The 16,783-nt window shown below is 38.8% G+C and overlaps 1 protein-coding gene across 2 annotated transcripts; it reads left to right on the top strand.

Annotated features, from left to right (window-relative positions):
• The first annotated feature begins 10,538 nt into the window (after positions 1-10,538).
• nfil3 (nuclear factor, interleukin 3 regulated) lies at positions 10,539-15,025 on the top strand. 2 transcript variants are annotated; one of them, XM_063480517.1, is made up of 2 exons: positions 10,539-10,681; positions 12,804-15,025. In XM_063480517.1, exon 2 carries the CDS (start codon positions 12,892-12,894, stop codon positions 14,281-14,283), a length of 1,392 nt encoding a protein of 463 aa, XP_063336587.1. In that variant the 5' UTR covers positions 10,539-10,681; positions 12,804-12,891; the 3' UTR covers positions 14,284-15,025. The 2 variants fall into 2 exon arrangements, with proteins under 2 accessions (XP_063336587.1, XP_063336586.1); XM_063480516.1 differs by having other exon boundaries at positions 10,539-10,693.
• The last annotated feature ends 1,758 nt before the right edge of the window (positions 15,026-16,783 follow it).

Genomic DNA, 16,783 nt, shown 5'->3' with positions numbered 1-16,783 from the left:
AACAAATCACTTAACGCAAAAACAAATCACTTAACGCAAAAACAAATCACAAAACGCACAACAAATTGAAAAGCGCAAAAACAAATCACAAAACGCACAACAAATTGAAAAGCGCAAAAACAAATTGAAAAGCGCAACAACAAATTCACTTAACGCAAAAACAAATTGAAAAGCGCAAAAACAAATTCACTAAACGCAAAAACAAATCACAAAACGCACAACAAATTGAAAAGCGCAAAAACAAATTGAAAAGCGCAACAACAAAAACCAAACCGGAAGAGGTAGGTACCAATGCTGCAACAACAGGCATCACTGATTGGATGATGGATCCGGTAGCCTTTTGAACCGGAAGTTGTTCTGTTCGGAAGTTTGGTGACTGCTCTACCAACTTTTTTCCACAACTTGGACAAAACATGTTGGCTGTATCCCAATTCAGGGTCTGCAGCCTTAAAGGCTGCATTTTAAGGCCGATTACGTCACAGCGGCGCGCCGAAGGCTGTCCCAATTCAAAGGCTGCTTCATTTCCCTGAATTTTAAGGCTGTGGCGGTGTAGACTTCGTGGCCCAACATATCCCACAATTCATAGCGCGGCAGTCACTGTGGATAATTTTGCCGCAGACGGCAGAAGCGTAGCGTAAGTACTGAATATTATGTCACTTTTTTATGTGCAAATGTTTAATAATGAGGAACATTAAAACATTACTGTTGGCCACATGTCGGCAAAGTTATTTGCCATTAGCGATGTTTGTACTTTCAGCGTTTACTTGGTTTTAAAGCCTTTAAAATATAATAATACAATAGCTGACCTTAATCTTACAGAGAATGTGATGATTTTATGGATAATTAAAGTCAGTCATATATCCACAAACACAACAAGCTGAAAGTCAGTGATGCTGCTCGGTTTGCAGTCCTGATCACGGCACAAGCAGAATTCACTGCACTGTTAATGTTAGCTATGTTATATTGCTGCCTCTGTTCGGTGGTGTCGAGCCAAACGGACTTTAACGTGTGTTTGAACGAGCTGACGGTTCACTCGTTAAGCTGAAAGAAAGATGCTTTAATCACAGGAGTCACACATGTGTCCACTGTACCATCTGGGAACTCTTCTTGTTTAGCACTCGTAATAACACAAACACTAAATCCTCCTTCTCTTGTGCTGTTTTGTAGCAGTGTATACACCTGAGACTGTCACCTGTCTGTCTGTCCTGCACTCTCTCTCTGTTTCTTTCTCTCTGATTGTGTAATAAAAGTATGAACATTCATTTATAAGTTACACTTGTGTTTGAATCCTGCAGCTTATCACACATTTGATTTCCATGTGTGACAACTAAAAGTGTCCAGAGTGAGGACAGACTGAGGGACCCACTGCTGCACATCATCTGTGAGGCTTTGCACCCCTGATGATCCACCAGGACAAACTCAGCAGTGTGTGAGGAAGAGGAGGAGGAAGAGCCAGCAGCAGCTGACAGATGGAGAGTAAAGACAGACTGTTCCCTGTTTGTGAAGGACTGCTAGAAAAGTTTAAAATAACTAATTATCTGTCCTGAATCATTATTAGGTAATGTTCAGATAATTTGATCATTCCAGTGTTTTCAGTGTGGGAGAAAGTACTCAGGGCCTTCAAGTTACACACTATGAAAGGCAGCAACAAGTTTAATATTCAGAAACCTAAAGTATGTATCAGCAGCAGAATGGAGCTAAAAATAAATGTTTGTTTCAGTTCTATGAAGCTTTGAGTATTTTGGATTAGTAGTACTGCTGTGTTTGTTGCATCATATTGTTATGATATAGTCTGAGGTAAGTTGATCTATAGTGTTACATCATATTCTATAAGGATGTTATGTGTTTGTATACTTTCTGCCCAGTTTGACCCATTTAGCAGAAGTCAGCCTGTTTAAGGCTCTGATATCTATTCTGTATGACTTAAAGCAGTTATGACATGGTCTGATTTTCTCACCCAATAAAGGAATATTTAATATATCAGTCTACTCTTTGTTTATTAGAAACAGTTTTCACAGCTCGTACATTTTCTTTTTACACATATATGTAAGCATTGAGCCAAATGTAATAATGCCAACATATTACACGGACAATATTTGTCTCTTATATATAATACATCTACATATACACTGTCAAAGATACTTGTCTTTGAGTGAAGATTTAAGGTGATAGGAAATATAAATAACTGCAACTTGAATCTTTACTGAAGCTCAGTATTTGACACAGAGTTCACTCACATGAATTTCACTCACATGTGCTGTACCAGTGTACCTGCACATGTGATGTGACAATAGAAGTGATTTGATTTGAGAGTTCAAACTCACTGCTGTAATAACTTATGATTAATATAATAACTATAATATTGGCCATATCATATTTACACTGACTTTAGTCTCATGAACAACATTAGCTAATTGTTATTTACTAGCTAATCTTAAATGACTGTTCAGTACAGAAATGAAGGCCAACAATCATGTTTTACAGTCCTGTGGTCTCAGCCTCAGATACTTATTAAATCACACAAAGCTCATGTACAAACAAACACACGAACAAAATATGTTCTCCTTCATTTCCGTCAAAGCTGTATGAAACGTTTCCAGCGGTTGGTGTTATGGTTGCTAGGCAACCTGGGCAGCGCGACGGAGGCTAGACCGTCCCATTTCACAAGCCTCGCACTTCCGGCCTTAGCGGTCTTTGAGTACGCGGCCCTTGAGGATCGTTGAGGCCGCGTACTTTAAGGCTGCAGACCCTGAATTGGGATACAGCCCCTGAATTGGGATACAGCCGTTGACTGCTCTTTCTCGTAACCACGTTCGGCAGAACAACTTCCGGTTCAAAAGGCTACCGGATCCATCATCCAATCAGTGATGCATGTTGTTGCAGCATTGGTACCTACCTCTTCCGGTTTGGTTTTTGTTGTTGCGCTTTTCAATTTGTTTTTGCGCTTTTCAATTTGTTGTGTGTTTTGTGATTTGTTTTTGCGTTTAGTGAATTTGTTTTTGCGCTTTTCAATTTGTTTTTGCGTTAAGTGATTTGTTGTTGCGCTTTTCAATTTGTTTTTGCGTTAAGTGATTTGTTGTTGCGCTTTGTGATTTGTTTTTGCGCTTTTCAATTTGTTGTGCGTTTTGTGATTTGTTTTTGCGTTTAGTGAATTTGTTTTTGCACTTTTCAAATTGTTTTTGCGTTAAGTGATTTGTTGTTGTGCTTTTCAATTTGTTTTTGCGCTTTTCAATTTGTTGTGTGTTTTGTGATTTGTTTTTGCGTTTAGTGAATTTGTTTTTGCGTTTAGTGAATTTGTTTTTGCGCTTTTCAATTTGTTGTGTGTTTTGTGATTTGTTTTTGCGCTTAGTGAATTTGTTTTTGCACTTTTCAATTTGTTTTTGCGTTAAGTGAATTTGTTGTTGTGCTTTTCAATTTGTTTTTGCGCTTTTCAATTTGTTGTGCGTTTTGTGATTTGTTTTTGTGGTTTGCACTTCAGGGCCACCGTAGATTTGTGACCAACATACAAAACCACCTTAGACTGATCAATATGGTAAATGGTAAATGGCCTGTATTTATATAGCGCTTTACTAGTCCCTAAGGACCCCAAAGCGCTTTACATATCCAGTCATCCACCCATTCACGCACACATTCACACACTGGTGATGGCAAGCTACGTTGTAGCCACAGCCACCCTGGGGCGTACTGACAGAGGCGAGGCTGCCGGACACTGGCACCACCGGTCCCTCTGACCACCACCAGTAGGCAACGGGTGAAGTGTCTTGCCCAAGGACACAACGACCGAGACTGTCCAAGCCGGGGCTCGAACTGGCAACCTTCCGATTACAAGGCGAACTCCCAACTCTTGAGCCACGATCGCCCAATATAGGTGATGAACTATCTGAAACCGTTAATATGGTGTCACCATGCTCAAAAGTGGTCTATAGAACAGCAATGTGATTTTGTGCTGAGTGCATTAGGAGAACCACAACGTGAAATTCTTATTTTGGAGCAAGTGGAGTGGGATACGCCAGATAAGATCTTTCTTCAATTTAAAGAACTGTATGGGGACAAAACAGCTGTGGGTACCTTGCGTGCCATGTTTTATGAATGCAGACAAAGGCCAGAAGAGCCTATTAGAAAGTTCACTTTACATTTAAGGGAGATAGGTCATGATAAAAGAGCCACAAGACCCTCAGCGCGCGACCTGTGCATGCATGATCAGTTTGTCTTGGGCCTCAGAGAGGGCGAGATACAACAAGATCTCCGGTGTCTATTAAGGCATGACCTTTCTCATTTGAACAGGTGTGTGAAGAGGCTTTGCAATCAGAAGCAGATGCTTTGCATAGCTTGTATGAAAACTCTGCTTGTGCCATAGTAAAAGGAGATCTAAAGTGGCAGGATAACTTGAATTGGAATTTAAATAAATAAATTTAAAGCGGAGATTCTCGCAGAAATGAAGAAGCAAATTGTGGATCTCAAGAATACTCTTCAGGAGGAGCTGAGAGAATTTGTTTGACCAGCACCAATGCCACAGACATGTCCAGCTCCCAGCTCTCTAGTTCCTATCAGTATAGGAGATGTGCTGAAGTGTCTGAGCCAACCCCAGCGACAAAACAAATTTCACGGCCGTGTTCCATGAATTTGGTACTGTTAACATTAACTTTTATACCCATCTGAATAGATCTGTAATTTATTACTTTAGTTTGATTTTTCAGTTTTTCTTTACAGGAAAAGATGGATAAGCTTGGTGTTAGTCCTTTCCACCAAGTTTGCTTTGTTAAAGCTGTTTTCTGCTTACAGTATGTGAATATCAAATAAAGTCTTATGAATCAAATTATGTCAGTCCTTCATCACATGTATCACTTGTTTTTTTGGAGTGTTTTTTTTTTTATTATTTTGTTATCCCACATGAAAAGTTCCAAAACTGCAGATTTTAGACACTTTAGACCTAAAATGTATATTCATTAGGGAAAAACATTTACTTGTGATAGTAAACGTAAGACAAATATAGCAACCTGAAAGTCTCCATGTGACAGTGAGAACATTGAGCTTAACAAGTAAGGTCCAGTTATTTGTTTTAACAAACCTTTCAAGCAAATCTTCTAGTCTTTGTAGGATTGTTGGCTGTCCACTCAAGAAGTTCAGAATACAAAAAGCAGAACAGGAGATTTTTGACTACCTGACTTCTGTCTGTATTAAGAGTGGCCTTTGGTGTCATATTTCAGTTGCTGCATTCGTTAATTGATTTTGTAACACCAAGACTTTAATATTTGAGACTGCTGTTAAGCAGGTCAAAAATGAAGTTTCATGCTCATCTGAGGCTACATATATACAAAACCCCATCTACTTCACACCAGATCATTTCTCATATGTAGGAAAAGGTAAGTTCATTAAATGAAACTTAAAGGATCTTTGGCTCACGTCTTCATCTGGATAGTACAGCATAACCAGGTTAAGACATCTCTAAAAAATACATTTCTGAGTGTTTTTCAGTGTTTTTGAAATTTTTTTTTTAAATTCTATTTTTGTCACGGTCTTCCGGGGCAAGCCGTGTGGGAGTTATTTAGGACCAGGAAGCGGCAGCTCGGGTGCACGTGAGTTTAATGACAACAGAAAATACAAACAGCCAACGGTGCGGGTGGACATAAAACAGGAAAACCTAAACTGGGCAAAACTACAAAACAAACCAGAAACGAAGATGCAGGGAGGTCCGGGGAAATACACAGAGAGAAGGATGGAGAGACACAGGGAGACCGAGGGAATCAACACAGACGAATCAGCAATGAGGACGGGTGAACACACACTATAAATACACATACCAGTAATCAGGGGATGGGAAACAGGAGGGAAACACACCCGGGGGACATAACAGCTGACGAGGCAGGGGAAACGTAAACAGAACACACTGACATAAGACAGAGACCTTCAAAGTAAAACAGGAAACACATACACGTAATGACACAGCCGGGTACACACCGGCTCACTCCTTGGTGGCTGCTTATCGGGGCCTGGAACCTGGGGCTCGCTCGGGCCACTTCGGGGGTGGGGTGCCCTCGGCCTCTCGGCCTGGGGCTCGGTCACTCAGGCACAGCTGGCTGCCGGCGGAGCTCACGGGCACGTCACCGCAACCCCCCCTGGCTTCTGCTCCGCGGCTGCTGAGTGATCCCTCATCTGAGACTCTCCTCAGCTCTTTCTGGGACAGTGGCGCGGCTGCCCCTCTGTTGGTCTTCCTTGGTCTCTTGTGTTCTGGGGGCCTCTGGATGTCTGGAGTTTTGATCTCCTCCATACCTGCTTCATGCCCTGGAGGATGGGACTGTGGCCCCCCACACCCTCTAGCAGATCATTACATTAAGGAACCTTTTAAATACAAGCGCGCTCATGCTCACAGGTGTACACACAGGTGATCACACACACAAACTACACCCTTTTTGGCTCCTACCTCAAAGCACACTGTGCGCTGTCGATCTTACGTGCTGCACAATAATGTTTAATATTAAGTATTTAGTGTTATATTCCCATATATCATTGTGATGTTGTTTATTCTATTACTCTCGTTTTCTTCTGCTTGTTTTCTTTTTTCTTTCTCAACAGGTGATCCAGGTGATCGATATATGTATTTTTTGTCTGCTTATTTTGTTGGTTTTTGTTTTTTGCCCTTTATCCCCGTCCCTCTTCTCCGCTGTTTTTTTTTTGTTGTTTTTGTTTTTTCCCCCCTCTTTCTTTCTCCCTTTTCTTTTCCCCTGTCCCGTATCTAGCAAGTAAAAAAAAATAAATAAATAAAATAAAATAAACAATAAAAGGTAAATCAAATGGACCATTACGGCAAGGCTGGGATGGTCCATTTGGTAAAGTAAATCCGTTGGGCATCTTTCTTCGCCTTTAGACAATAATTCTGATGGCAAAAGAACCAAACGGGACAGGTTTAAAAAAAAAAAAAAAAAAAAAAAAAAATGACACAGACTCAGAAACGCAGACTTAACAGAGGGAAACATGGCAGAACACTAAACAGACTAAACAGAGGAAGAACAGCACCAAAATCACAATAAAAGAAAACACAAAACGCTGGGTCAAAAGGACCCAGGATCATGACAATTTTCCAAAGTTCACTGTAGCCTGGTAAGCATTTTATCAATATATATTTCGTTAAGTATTTACAAGAAATCAGGCATTATACAGTGTGTAAACTTCAGTCCAGTGTGATTTGGATGCTCACCAGAAAATTTAGCCAGATATCAGCTGGGTTTAGATACAGTTCAGATAAGTTGGGAAATTCAAATTGTTACTGCAGCAGAGGACACAAGGCAGGAACAAATGAACACGTGCAGCATACCTAACAGCAATGATGCTATGCAAAAATAGAAGAAATATAGACTATGCAGGTACAATAAATACATATGCACTTATATATATAAATCACTCTATCTACACACACACACACACACACACACACACACACGTACACACACAAATACACACACATACACAGACATACATATATACACATATATGATGCAATTATACAGATTACTAGTAGAAGAAGAATGAAACATAGTGCAGTGTTTGGGTGTTAATAGTAGCAGGTATTGAGTATTGTACACTGATATATGTAAAGACCCCACTGTGTTCATATGTGGTGTACATTCACTGCTGTTGTGCAGTGTACAGTCTGACAGCAGCTGGAGGGAAAGGCCTCCAAAATCTCCCCTTTGCACACTGTGGGTGCAGCAGCCTGTCACTGAAGGGACTGCTCAGTGTTGTCAGGGTGACCTGTATGGGATGAATCGAAGATGGGGTATTTTAATCGAGTATATAGGGAAATGTGAACTCCTCTGACAATCTGAGTAATTGGATAACACACTGTTATTGAAATTTCGAACTTCTGAGCCACAGAAAGAAATAACAGGCTTCATTAGGTTACCTTCCACTTGTTGACAGCAACTAAATAAAACCAACATATCCACATAATAACACCTTAAAGCAGTGGTGTCAATCTTAAATGAGCTGTGGGCCACTGCTGGTATTGTCATGTCATTCAAGGGCCACTTTAGAGTTCAAGTAGTACAAAAACAAAAAAACAAGAAAACACACACAAATCTTTCAGAAAATGTAGTGTTTTGCTTGTTTGTTTTAAGTTTCAAATATTATATAACAAGACAAAAACGTGAATGCAAAATACTTCTCACTCTTAACTAACTGAAACCTTTTATTGAACTAACAAATAAAAAGGAAAGGTACTCTCTTTCTGGCCAGACACGTGGAAGCACTTTGTCCATATTTAACAAAATAAAAATGCAGACATAAGTGAACATATTAGTTTTTGACTGCTAGTGAAAATTGTTTTCTTTACATATAACTCTCTCACTGAACTAATACAGCCAATCCCTCAACATGTTTTTACTCTCTGCTCATATTGCCCTCATTTTAAAACATTTTTGCTTTTTAAACAACTTATTTTCAAATTGCACTCAACAACAAATCCCCCGTAACAAAAACTAACTTCAAGGACCAAATTGTATTTCCTTTCTTCATGTCAACAGTAGGGGTGGCAAGTAGGGGTGACGTGGGCCGCAAGTGGCCCCCGGGCCGTGAGTTTGAGACCCCTGCTTTACCTACTGTCACTGCAGTGAAATTAGCGTTTTTGTTTTGAAAGTGGATGCTGGCAACCATCTTGGAAGAGAACAATACAATCTGTTATAAGGCCTCCACTGGAAAATTGTGTATTTGGAATATAATACCAACATGTAATTTGAAGATAACATATAGTATTTCAGTGACCAAATAGTATTTGGGTAAAAGTTACTGAATAGTGTTGGAATAAAGTGTGAAAATTGTGAAGGATTAAAATATCCAAGAGCTCAAATTACTTCACCAAAACATGTTTCAATCATATTTCATCAACACAAATTGCACAGGTTTATTGAATATGAATAACTTGGGTTAATTCAACTCAATTGTGTAAGTTCCTGCCAAAGCAAAACATCTGTGTGCAACCAATGTCCACTATTGAATTATCTAAACCCAACATGTTTTTTTTCAGTGCATAATCACATTTAGTGTAATAAACTATTAAACCAGAAATACATATTAGGATTTAGCCAAGTGTTAGGATGTAATGCAGAGTAGTATTTCTAGTAGGCTTTTTTTGATATGCCTGTTTTCATTTTATTTTCTAAATTTTAAAGAAGGCTTTAGAAAGGTCAAAATAAATCTTCTGTAAGGGAGTATCAGCTATTCTAGTAGAATTTATTTTACCAATGCAAGGGTGCGTTAGTACCTTGTAATACAACATATGTATTTCATAAAGGGCGAACACAAATTTCCAAAGAGACTTCCTGGCAGCTGCCATTTTAAGTATAACCACTGGTACGGGCACATTCAGTTTGCAGCAGCTATACAACAGTGGCCTCTAGAGGTGTTTACACACTATGACCAAATCAGACAATGCAACACAACACGCAGGTCGCCCCAATGAATTGATTAAGCTGGTAGCAGCGACTTGTTAACTACTCATTTATCAAACATATCTCCCATGAATGATGTGAAATAAATTTGAGGCATAACATTTACGTCACAAGTTAGAAGCTGCAATCAGTTTTTAGGAAAGTGAGTTTAACAAGAGTAGGTAAAATAATGCAGCAATTTTTTAGATTTTAAATCCCTTTATAAATTATGTTGGCTACAGCCTATTTAGCAGTGCAACAAGAACATTAGACAAACAAACAAATAGAATATGTATAGTGACAGTCAGGTCTTGGCAGCTGATCATGTTCTGGTACAAGACTCCACCCCCCCCCCCAAAAAAAACACTCCTTCTGGACTGACGTGTGTGTATACTTACAACCAAACAGCTGAAATTAACTGTATTAACCTCGGTTATCTTTTTTCACGTATTTACTACTATTTCCTTATTGGAAATAGACTTTTTAAAATCACTTTTAATTTTATTTCAAAATGAAATATACAGTATTAAAATTAAAATTAAATTCGTTAATAAGACATATATTCAGCAGTGGAAATAAAATTAAAACAGACTTAGACCTACATTAAAAGACAACAGAACATCAAGGAATGGCCTAAGTCTGTTAATGCAACAGTGCGTAAACAGTGTGAATTATGTAGTAGCTAAATTTGACTATAAATATAAACCAATGTGACAACCGTAAACATTAGAAGCACGGAGCTTCTACAGCTTCTTGTGATGTTTTACAAGTGTACACCCTATTTGCAACATTATTGGGAGTAAATGTGCATATTTATGCCATGGTAAGAGTAGTATGAGCAATAAATACATCGGAAATATTTTGTTTTCGTAATATGAGGACAAATCCGAGCACGGTCTGCGAGCAGATTGTCGCAAATGCTTCACTCCTACTGTGAATGACGACAGACATTCTTAAATAAGATTTGAGCTCTGGCGAAGCCAAGAGTCATTGGCTAAAGTTAGAAAATGCTGCGTGCCGATTGGATGCAGTAGCTGTCATTTAATTTCACGCTGCCAATGCACTCAACCACTGACCTACTAACACAGATCCATGAGTCACTAGCCACCTTGAAAGGAAAAAGCCAAGGGAGGAGAGCAAAGTACTTTATAACTTGTAGGATTTTCTTGACAATCATTTCCTTATTAGCTGATGGAAAACCTATGCTGCTTCTCTGTGCATCATACGCGGTGGAAAACCAAACCAATCCCCACAAGCAGGTGATAGAAAAGGTACAGTTTTGATTTGCGGTTAATATTAAATGTCTGGGATTAACATTAAGCGTTGTACAGGTTTGTAGAGGATGGTGCCTGTTCACACGCCCAGAAATCACAGCGGCGTTTAGCTAGCTTATATTTCAGTCAGCTGGCTACCTTCTGTGTGTCCTCGCACAAAACCTATTTTAAATGTAATAACAGCCTCGGTAGTTTCCAAGTTAAAAGTGCGGCAAAGCTCACGTTCGAGTGTGTGCTTTTAAAAATATATAGTTATAACCGGTATAATAGATGTTTAATTTTATTCAGGCACACGGGCCTACCAGTAGCAGTGATTCATAGATTGCAACACTGTGTTGAAACACAAGAATGTGATGTGGCTACTAAACATTATCAAAGCATTGTGGCTTCTGTCGATGTGTGGACAACAGAATGTGTCAGTCCACGTCGGGACAGCAAAGTAACGCTTTCTTCTCTGTAATGTTGTAACAGTTTACTTTTCAGGGCGTAGATGGACCTCGCGCTTCAGCCGCCAATGTCATGAGTAAGGAAGGCAATGATGTCATGTACAGAGTTGAATGCCCACATTGTCTTAGTAAAGTCTGTTACATATAGTGTTAGCTATCTAACACATGTGGAAAATTTTAGAGCTAATTTACTTGGACGCAGAGCAGAGCAATCACTGGTCCGTATTGTTATTGCCACACAGGCAAACATTGCATAATATCTGCACCAGACATAGAAATTGCTGGCACTCGGGAGGGCAGGAGCGGGGCTTATTGTATAATACCGACACAATGAAGGAATCTGGGGCAACAGGACGCGTTGACGGCCCGGTGCTGGAACGCCGAGTCGATCGCTCTGTACTGCTTGTCGCGACTGAACCAGTAGCAAACACTCGGTCAGGACCCACCCTCCAAGTGTTGCACGTTGCGATAACATCGCCACCTTTTTTAATCACGTATGATCCAAATTTAGGCATGATGTTTTGTTGCCTCGTTAAAAAAGACAAAAGGACGTGTTCGTCAACGCCAGCTGGGGTTTGCACATCGGCATCATAAAATCTGTAGTAGACTGCGTAAGGGGTTCAAGTAAATGAAAAGAGAAATATTTCTCCTGTATTTCAAATGGATTTGTCGAGGATACAGCGCCTTCTTGCTTCTAAAAAGTGGGAGACCAAATTGTAACACACAAAGTTAGTGTCTGAAAGTTACCAGACTATAATGTGTACACAAGTCTGTGACCTATTAGTCATGTCTCTCTCTTCCTAAATGTAGACCCAAGCCAAGGACAAAATGAGGGCACAGAGTCAAGAAGAAACATTTGAGGAAACTGTATCACACCCTAAACATTAATTTTTCTAATTAAAACTCTTTCTGCTCCTCTTCTATATACCACTGTTTGCTGCAGTGAGTGTGAAAGACTAATTCAAAAGAAATTATTCAGGTTACAGGCTTCGTGTTTCTCATTTTTTGTGATATCATGCCTTTATGTCTATTTTCATCATTTTTCTCCTGAATAAAAAAGTTTGTTTACTTCAATTTCCTAAGTTTGGCATGTACAAAAGAACTGGTACTTTAAATTTTAATCAAGGTAAATCATGGGGAAGCACCAATTTATCGGCCAGGCATTGGAACTGACTGATATACCTTGTTGACTGGTATCAGGCTATTGGTAAATAAGATGATATTCACCAATGAAATCTTTAAATATTTATCTGTTACACAGCATCAATTTTGAAGTCTGTTGAAGGCATCCAGTTTCTGAAAGTTAAATGATTACATGTTTTCTTCATGGTTTTTTTTGTACTTTAATGAAGATTTCTTTGTTTCCCTGACAGAAATTAGGAAATGGTAATAACAAAACTAAAAAGTAATTATCTTGATATTAACTCTCCCTATTAACCAAATTTTACTCTTCTACAAATGTATTTTCAGAAATATACTGGACTCATAATTGCAGCCTTAATGTTTTATGTGTAGAGCACAAAAATCTGAATAAGCTTTAAGTGGATGATAATATACAATCTTTGATCAGCTCAGGTAAATATTAAAGTATCGTGGTAACTTATTTGACATTGTTTCAACTAAACTGACGGAAAACATTTCTGTTGTGTCTTATTCCACAGATTTCTTCAACTCAAGTGGATTAATTCCATGTGGCAGTTAATTTTGCTCGATACAAGCATTATGGTATACAGTTAAAGATCTTTTAGCATGCTGACAGTAGCAAACAGTAATAATATGCAATCAATAAAGCAAGAAGTGGACTCCAATCAGTCCTACAGTGGAGAGGATGCCCTGTGCCTGGCTGTGGCTTTACAAGGGACCAACAGAGACCTCCTGAGCCACAAAATCTCTGCACTTCCTTTCAAGGCTAAATCTGCTTGTCGTAGGAAAAGGGAGTTTATCCCAGAGGAAAAAAAAGACACCCTGTACTGGGAGAGGCGTCGTAAAAACAACGAAGCAGCCAAGCGTTCAAGGGAGAAGCGACGCATAAATGATATGGTGCTAGAGAACAAATTGGTAGCACTTGGCGAGGAAAATGCCTCCCTCAAGGCTGAGCTGCTGTCATTGAAGTTGAAGTTTGGATTGGTGAGCTCGACAGCATATGCCCAAGAAGTCCAACGGTTATCCAGCTCCGCCACTCTTAACCTCCACCAAATGTTTATTCCACCCAATGCTAGCCAGGGTTTTACCAGCAAAGAAAAGGAGCCTGTTCACCTGCGCAGCAGCTGCATATCAGTCATCAGGCATTCACCTCATATGCCCAAGACATTTACCGCAACTCAGGGTAGCTTTACTGTCTGCAGGAATGCAGAGGTCAAGCAGGAACCGGGAGAGAATGGCAGCTATAGACAAGAGCAAGGTAGTCCCTATGAACTCTACAAACCTGGCATAGCCAGCCCTTTGTCTGGAGTCTACACTCAGTCTGCATCATTCATGCAGATCATGAGGTCATCTAGTAACTCACCCAGGAGCTCAGATGATGGCGCAGTTAGCAAATCATCTGATGGTGAGGATGAGCAGCAGGTCCCCAAAGGGTTGATGCCATCTGTAGTAGACCCAAGAAGCATCATTGTCTCCACACATAAAGTGCCAGATGGTAGTTCTTCAGCTTTACCCCATAAACTGCGGATTAAATCCAGAACCGTCCAAATCAAAGTGGAGGCAATCGACCCCGAATACGAATCCTCTGGAAAGTCCTCTTCTCCTGTCAGTATTTCAGAGAGAGAATGCTACCAGGCCACTAAAAACACTTTTGGATGCACACAGGCTTCTCACTGCCCTTTGTCAGTACAGGTCACCAACATGCAAGACTGGAGCCAGCAGTCTGAGCAATGGCATGTAAGCCACACAATGACACTGCAGGGTGGGTGCACGAGTAATGACGAGTCCTCAAGCCCCGTGTCAAACAAAACCATTGTGGATGTAAAAGACTCTTCCTATGCACACTTGCATGCAGAAGACTGGTATGTAAAACAGAGCTTTGGCACCCTGTCTCCCAGAGCAGTCGCTTCAAAAAGAGAACAGGTACCTGGAATAGATTCTACCAAAAGCGTCGCTGATCATCATGAGACATTATCAAAAGGAAGTTTCTCTGAATGACAATTGTATGCTTAGCATTTCCATTATATTTGCTGTTTCACTGTGTGGACATTTGGGTTAAACAATGTTTTCTTTTGGTAAATTTTCAAATAAATGAGTTTTCATAAAATACTAGAGTCACAAATAATAGTTTTTGTGTATCCAGGCTATTTTCCAGTAAAGGCTGAGGAGAGATGGAATTACCCACATTGTCATATGATAAATTTAGTATAATATTCCTGTTCCTCTTACAAAGGTTATTTCACTTAATAATGCCAGTTCATTGTACTTTGGCTTTTTCCAATCCAAACTTAATGAAACCAACACTTTATGGCATTTTTTGTGTTAAATTACATCATTAACAGATGGGTTTTATGTCATTTAACAAAGCAGGAAGCTATTTAATGTGAAGTGAACAGTGGAGAAGACTGGAATGTTGAAGTGGTAATTGGAACTAGTCTATGTAGCAGCAGAGTGGTGAAAACTGATAAAAGTTAAACTGTACATGACAAATTATTCAGCATCATGTCCCTCCATGTTTTGCAAAGTAAAATAGGATCACATGCATAAGTAGCCTACGTAAGGATTTTCTGGGTACTTTGAGAATTTGCTATAGACTGTTAATCAAAGATTTGTTATAGACATTATTGTGTAAAACATTGTGAGTGAAAGGTTTTTTTGGTTTGTTTGTTTTCAAGAGTCCAAACTGTTCATGATTGCTATCATAGAGCGTTGCCTATTGATATGCACCTGCTGTTGCTGAGCGCTGCTTTTTTTTTTTTTTTTTTTTTTTTTTTTTTTGGTAGCGCTGAAAAAATGTTCCAGTTGTTAACAGCAGCCCTCCCCCCTGCTGTCAAATTTGTGGCCAGGAGCAGCCTGGCCATTATTTGCCTTAAAGCTGAAATTCTTAATGTTTTAAGTCATATTATTGGTTTGTATGTTTGTGTAGTGCCAGATTACTTTTCTTTTAAGGAAATTAACAACTTCCTTAAAGTGAATGAAAGTTTTATACTTCTTTTCAGAATTATTTTGAGGAATTGGTTTGAAAGTTACAGATTGTTAAGAGAGCATTTGTGTTCAGCCTTGTTCTTTTGATAATGTAAACCCTGCTTATTGACATTAAATATTCATTTAACAGCACTGGAGGCTTAAACATTTAGTCAATAACATTGTCACAACCTTCCACCAGTGGGCTGAAACACAGCCACATCCCTATTGGAGTTTAAGAAAAGAATGATACAGATTTTGACTCAAACTTTAGTACAACTTTTAAATAGGCTCTGCTTCACTCACTGTTTCACTGTTTGCCAAACTTTGTTTTGCTTTTTCATTATTTTGCTGATTACTTAAACTTTCCAGGCTGCTGGTTAAAGCGAGATTGTGAGTGACATTTGCTGGAGAATTGTAAATTTCCTTAACCTTGACAGGACTGTAGTTGGATTTTACAAAGCTTTGAAATATTTTGAATTACACAATGCTCAGTTTATGGAAGAAAGTATCTCAACCCTAAAGTTTCTGTTACTATGTAGAATCCAGAGCCATCAGTAATCATCATCATCATATATGCCTTGTTTGCTGTTTGTAGCAAATTGGTGTGGTCACATATTACTATGTGACTTTCTATATAGTTAATATAAATGACCAAGTTAAATCAAACATAGCTGGTATCATGTCAAATAATTCACTTTATTTCAAATACATCGTATGTGCATATTATGCCATAGTTGGAAATATACCAACAATGATAATCATAACTCATTTTTTTCCAGCAGCCTCAAGCTTTATTGTAATGTGAGCTCTTATTCACAATAAATGTCCTGTCATTAAATTGCATATGCTTTCTTTCTTTATTTTTCTTTCTTGAAGCTAATACTAAATGTGATATTTGTGAGTGAAAATAATATTTTGGCTATATTTTCAGCTATGTCCATTTTCTTTTATAGTATTAGGTCAATCATTAGGCAGTCATGTTGCCATAAGTCAGATCTCCCAGCATCCAAGTGTGGCTTTCAGTTTTTATTTTTACTCAGTGAGGAAAGACTTTCTAGTTCTTTTCACATAATATGGCTGGATTAGGAAACACACTAGAAAATAATGCTACAGTAGCAAATTCATTTAGATGTAAAACCAACCTCTTCAGTTGTATTAAGAATGCCTAAAATCCATCAGTCCCTTTGTTTTATGACAGAACAGCAAAGAGAAAAATTCTCCAAAAGTTGTTGATTCAAGCTGAAACTGTGTGGATAGCATACCGCCATTGGGAATACAGAACACTCACCAAAAGAAATGGGTTAGTCATGTTTGTAAATCATCATACGATTAAAAACTGTACAGTTAAAATAATCTGAGTTAGGATTTAGCATTTGCTTTTGTTTGTTACTGGTTTAGAGAAATCACTGCAATAAGAAACATAATTGTTACAGCTTTAATGTGTAATTTTATATAAACACTATATAAACACAAAATACGTTTTCAACTTAAGGGACTCTTAAAGTAGAATTTTCAGTTATGAGTTTAACTT

Source organism: Pelmatolapia mariae, linkage group LG7 (genome assembly GCF_036321145.2).
Source record: "Pelmatolapia mariae isolate MD_Pm_ZW linkage group LG7, Pm_UMD_F_2, whole genome shotgun sequence".
NCBI lineage: Eukaryota > Metazoa > Chordata > Actinopteri > Cichliformes > Cichlidae > Pelmatolapia > Pelmatolapia mariae.
The sequence above is the reverse complement of the archived record's forward strand: the minus strand, read 5'-3'. Positions and strand labels throughout refer to the sequence as shown.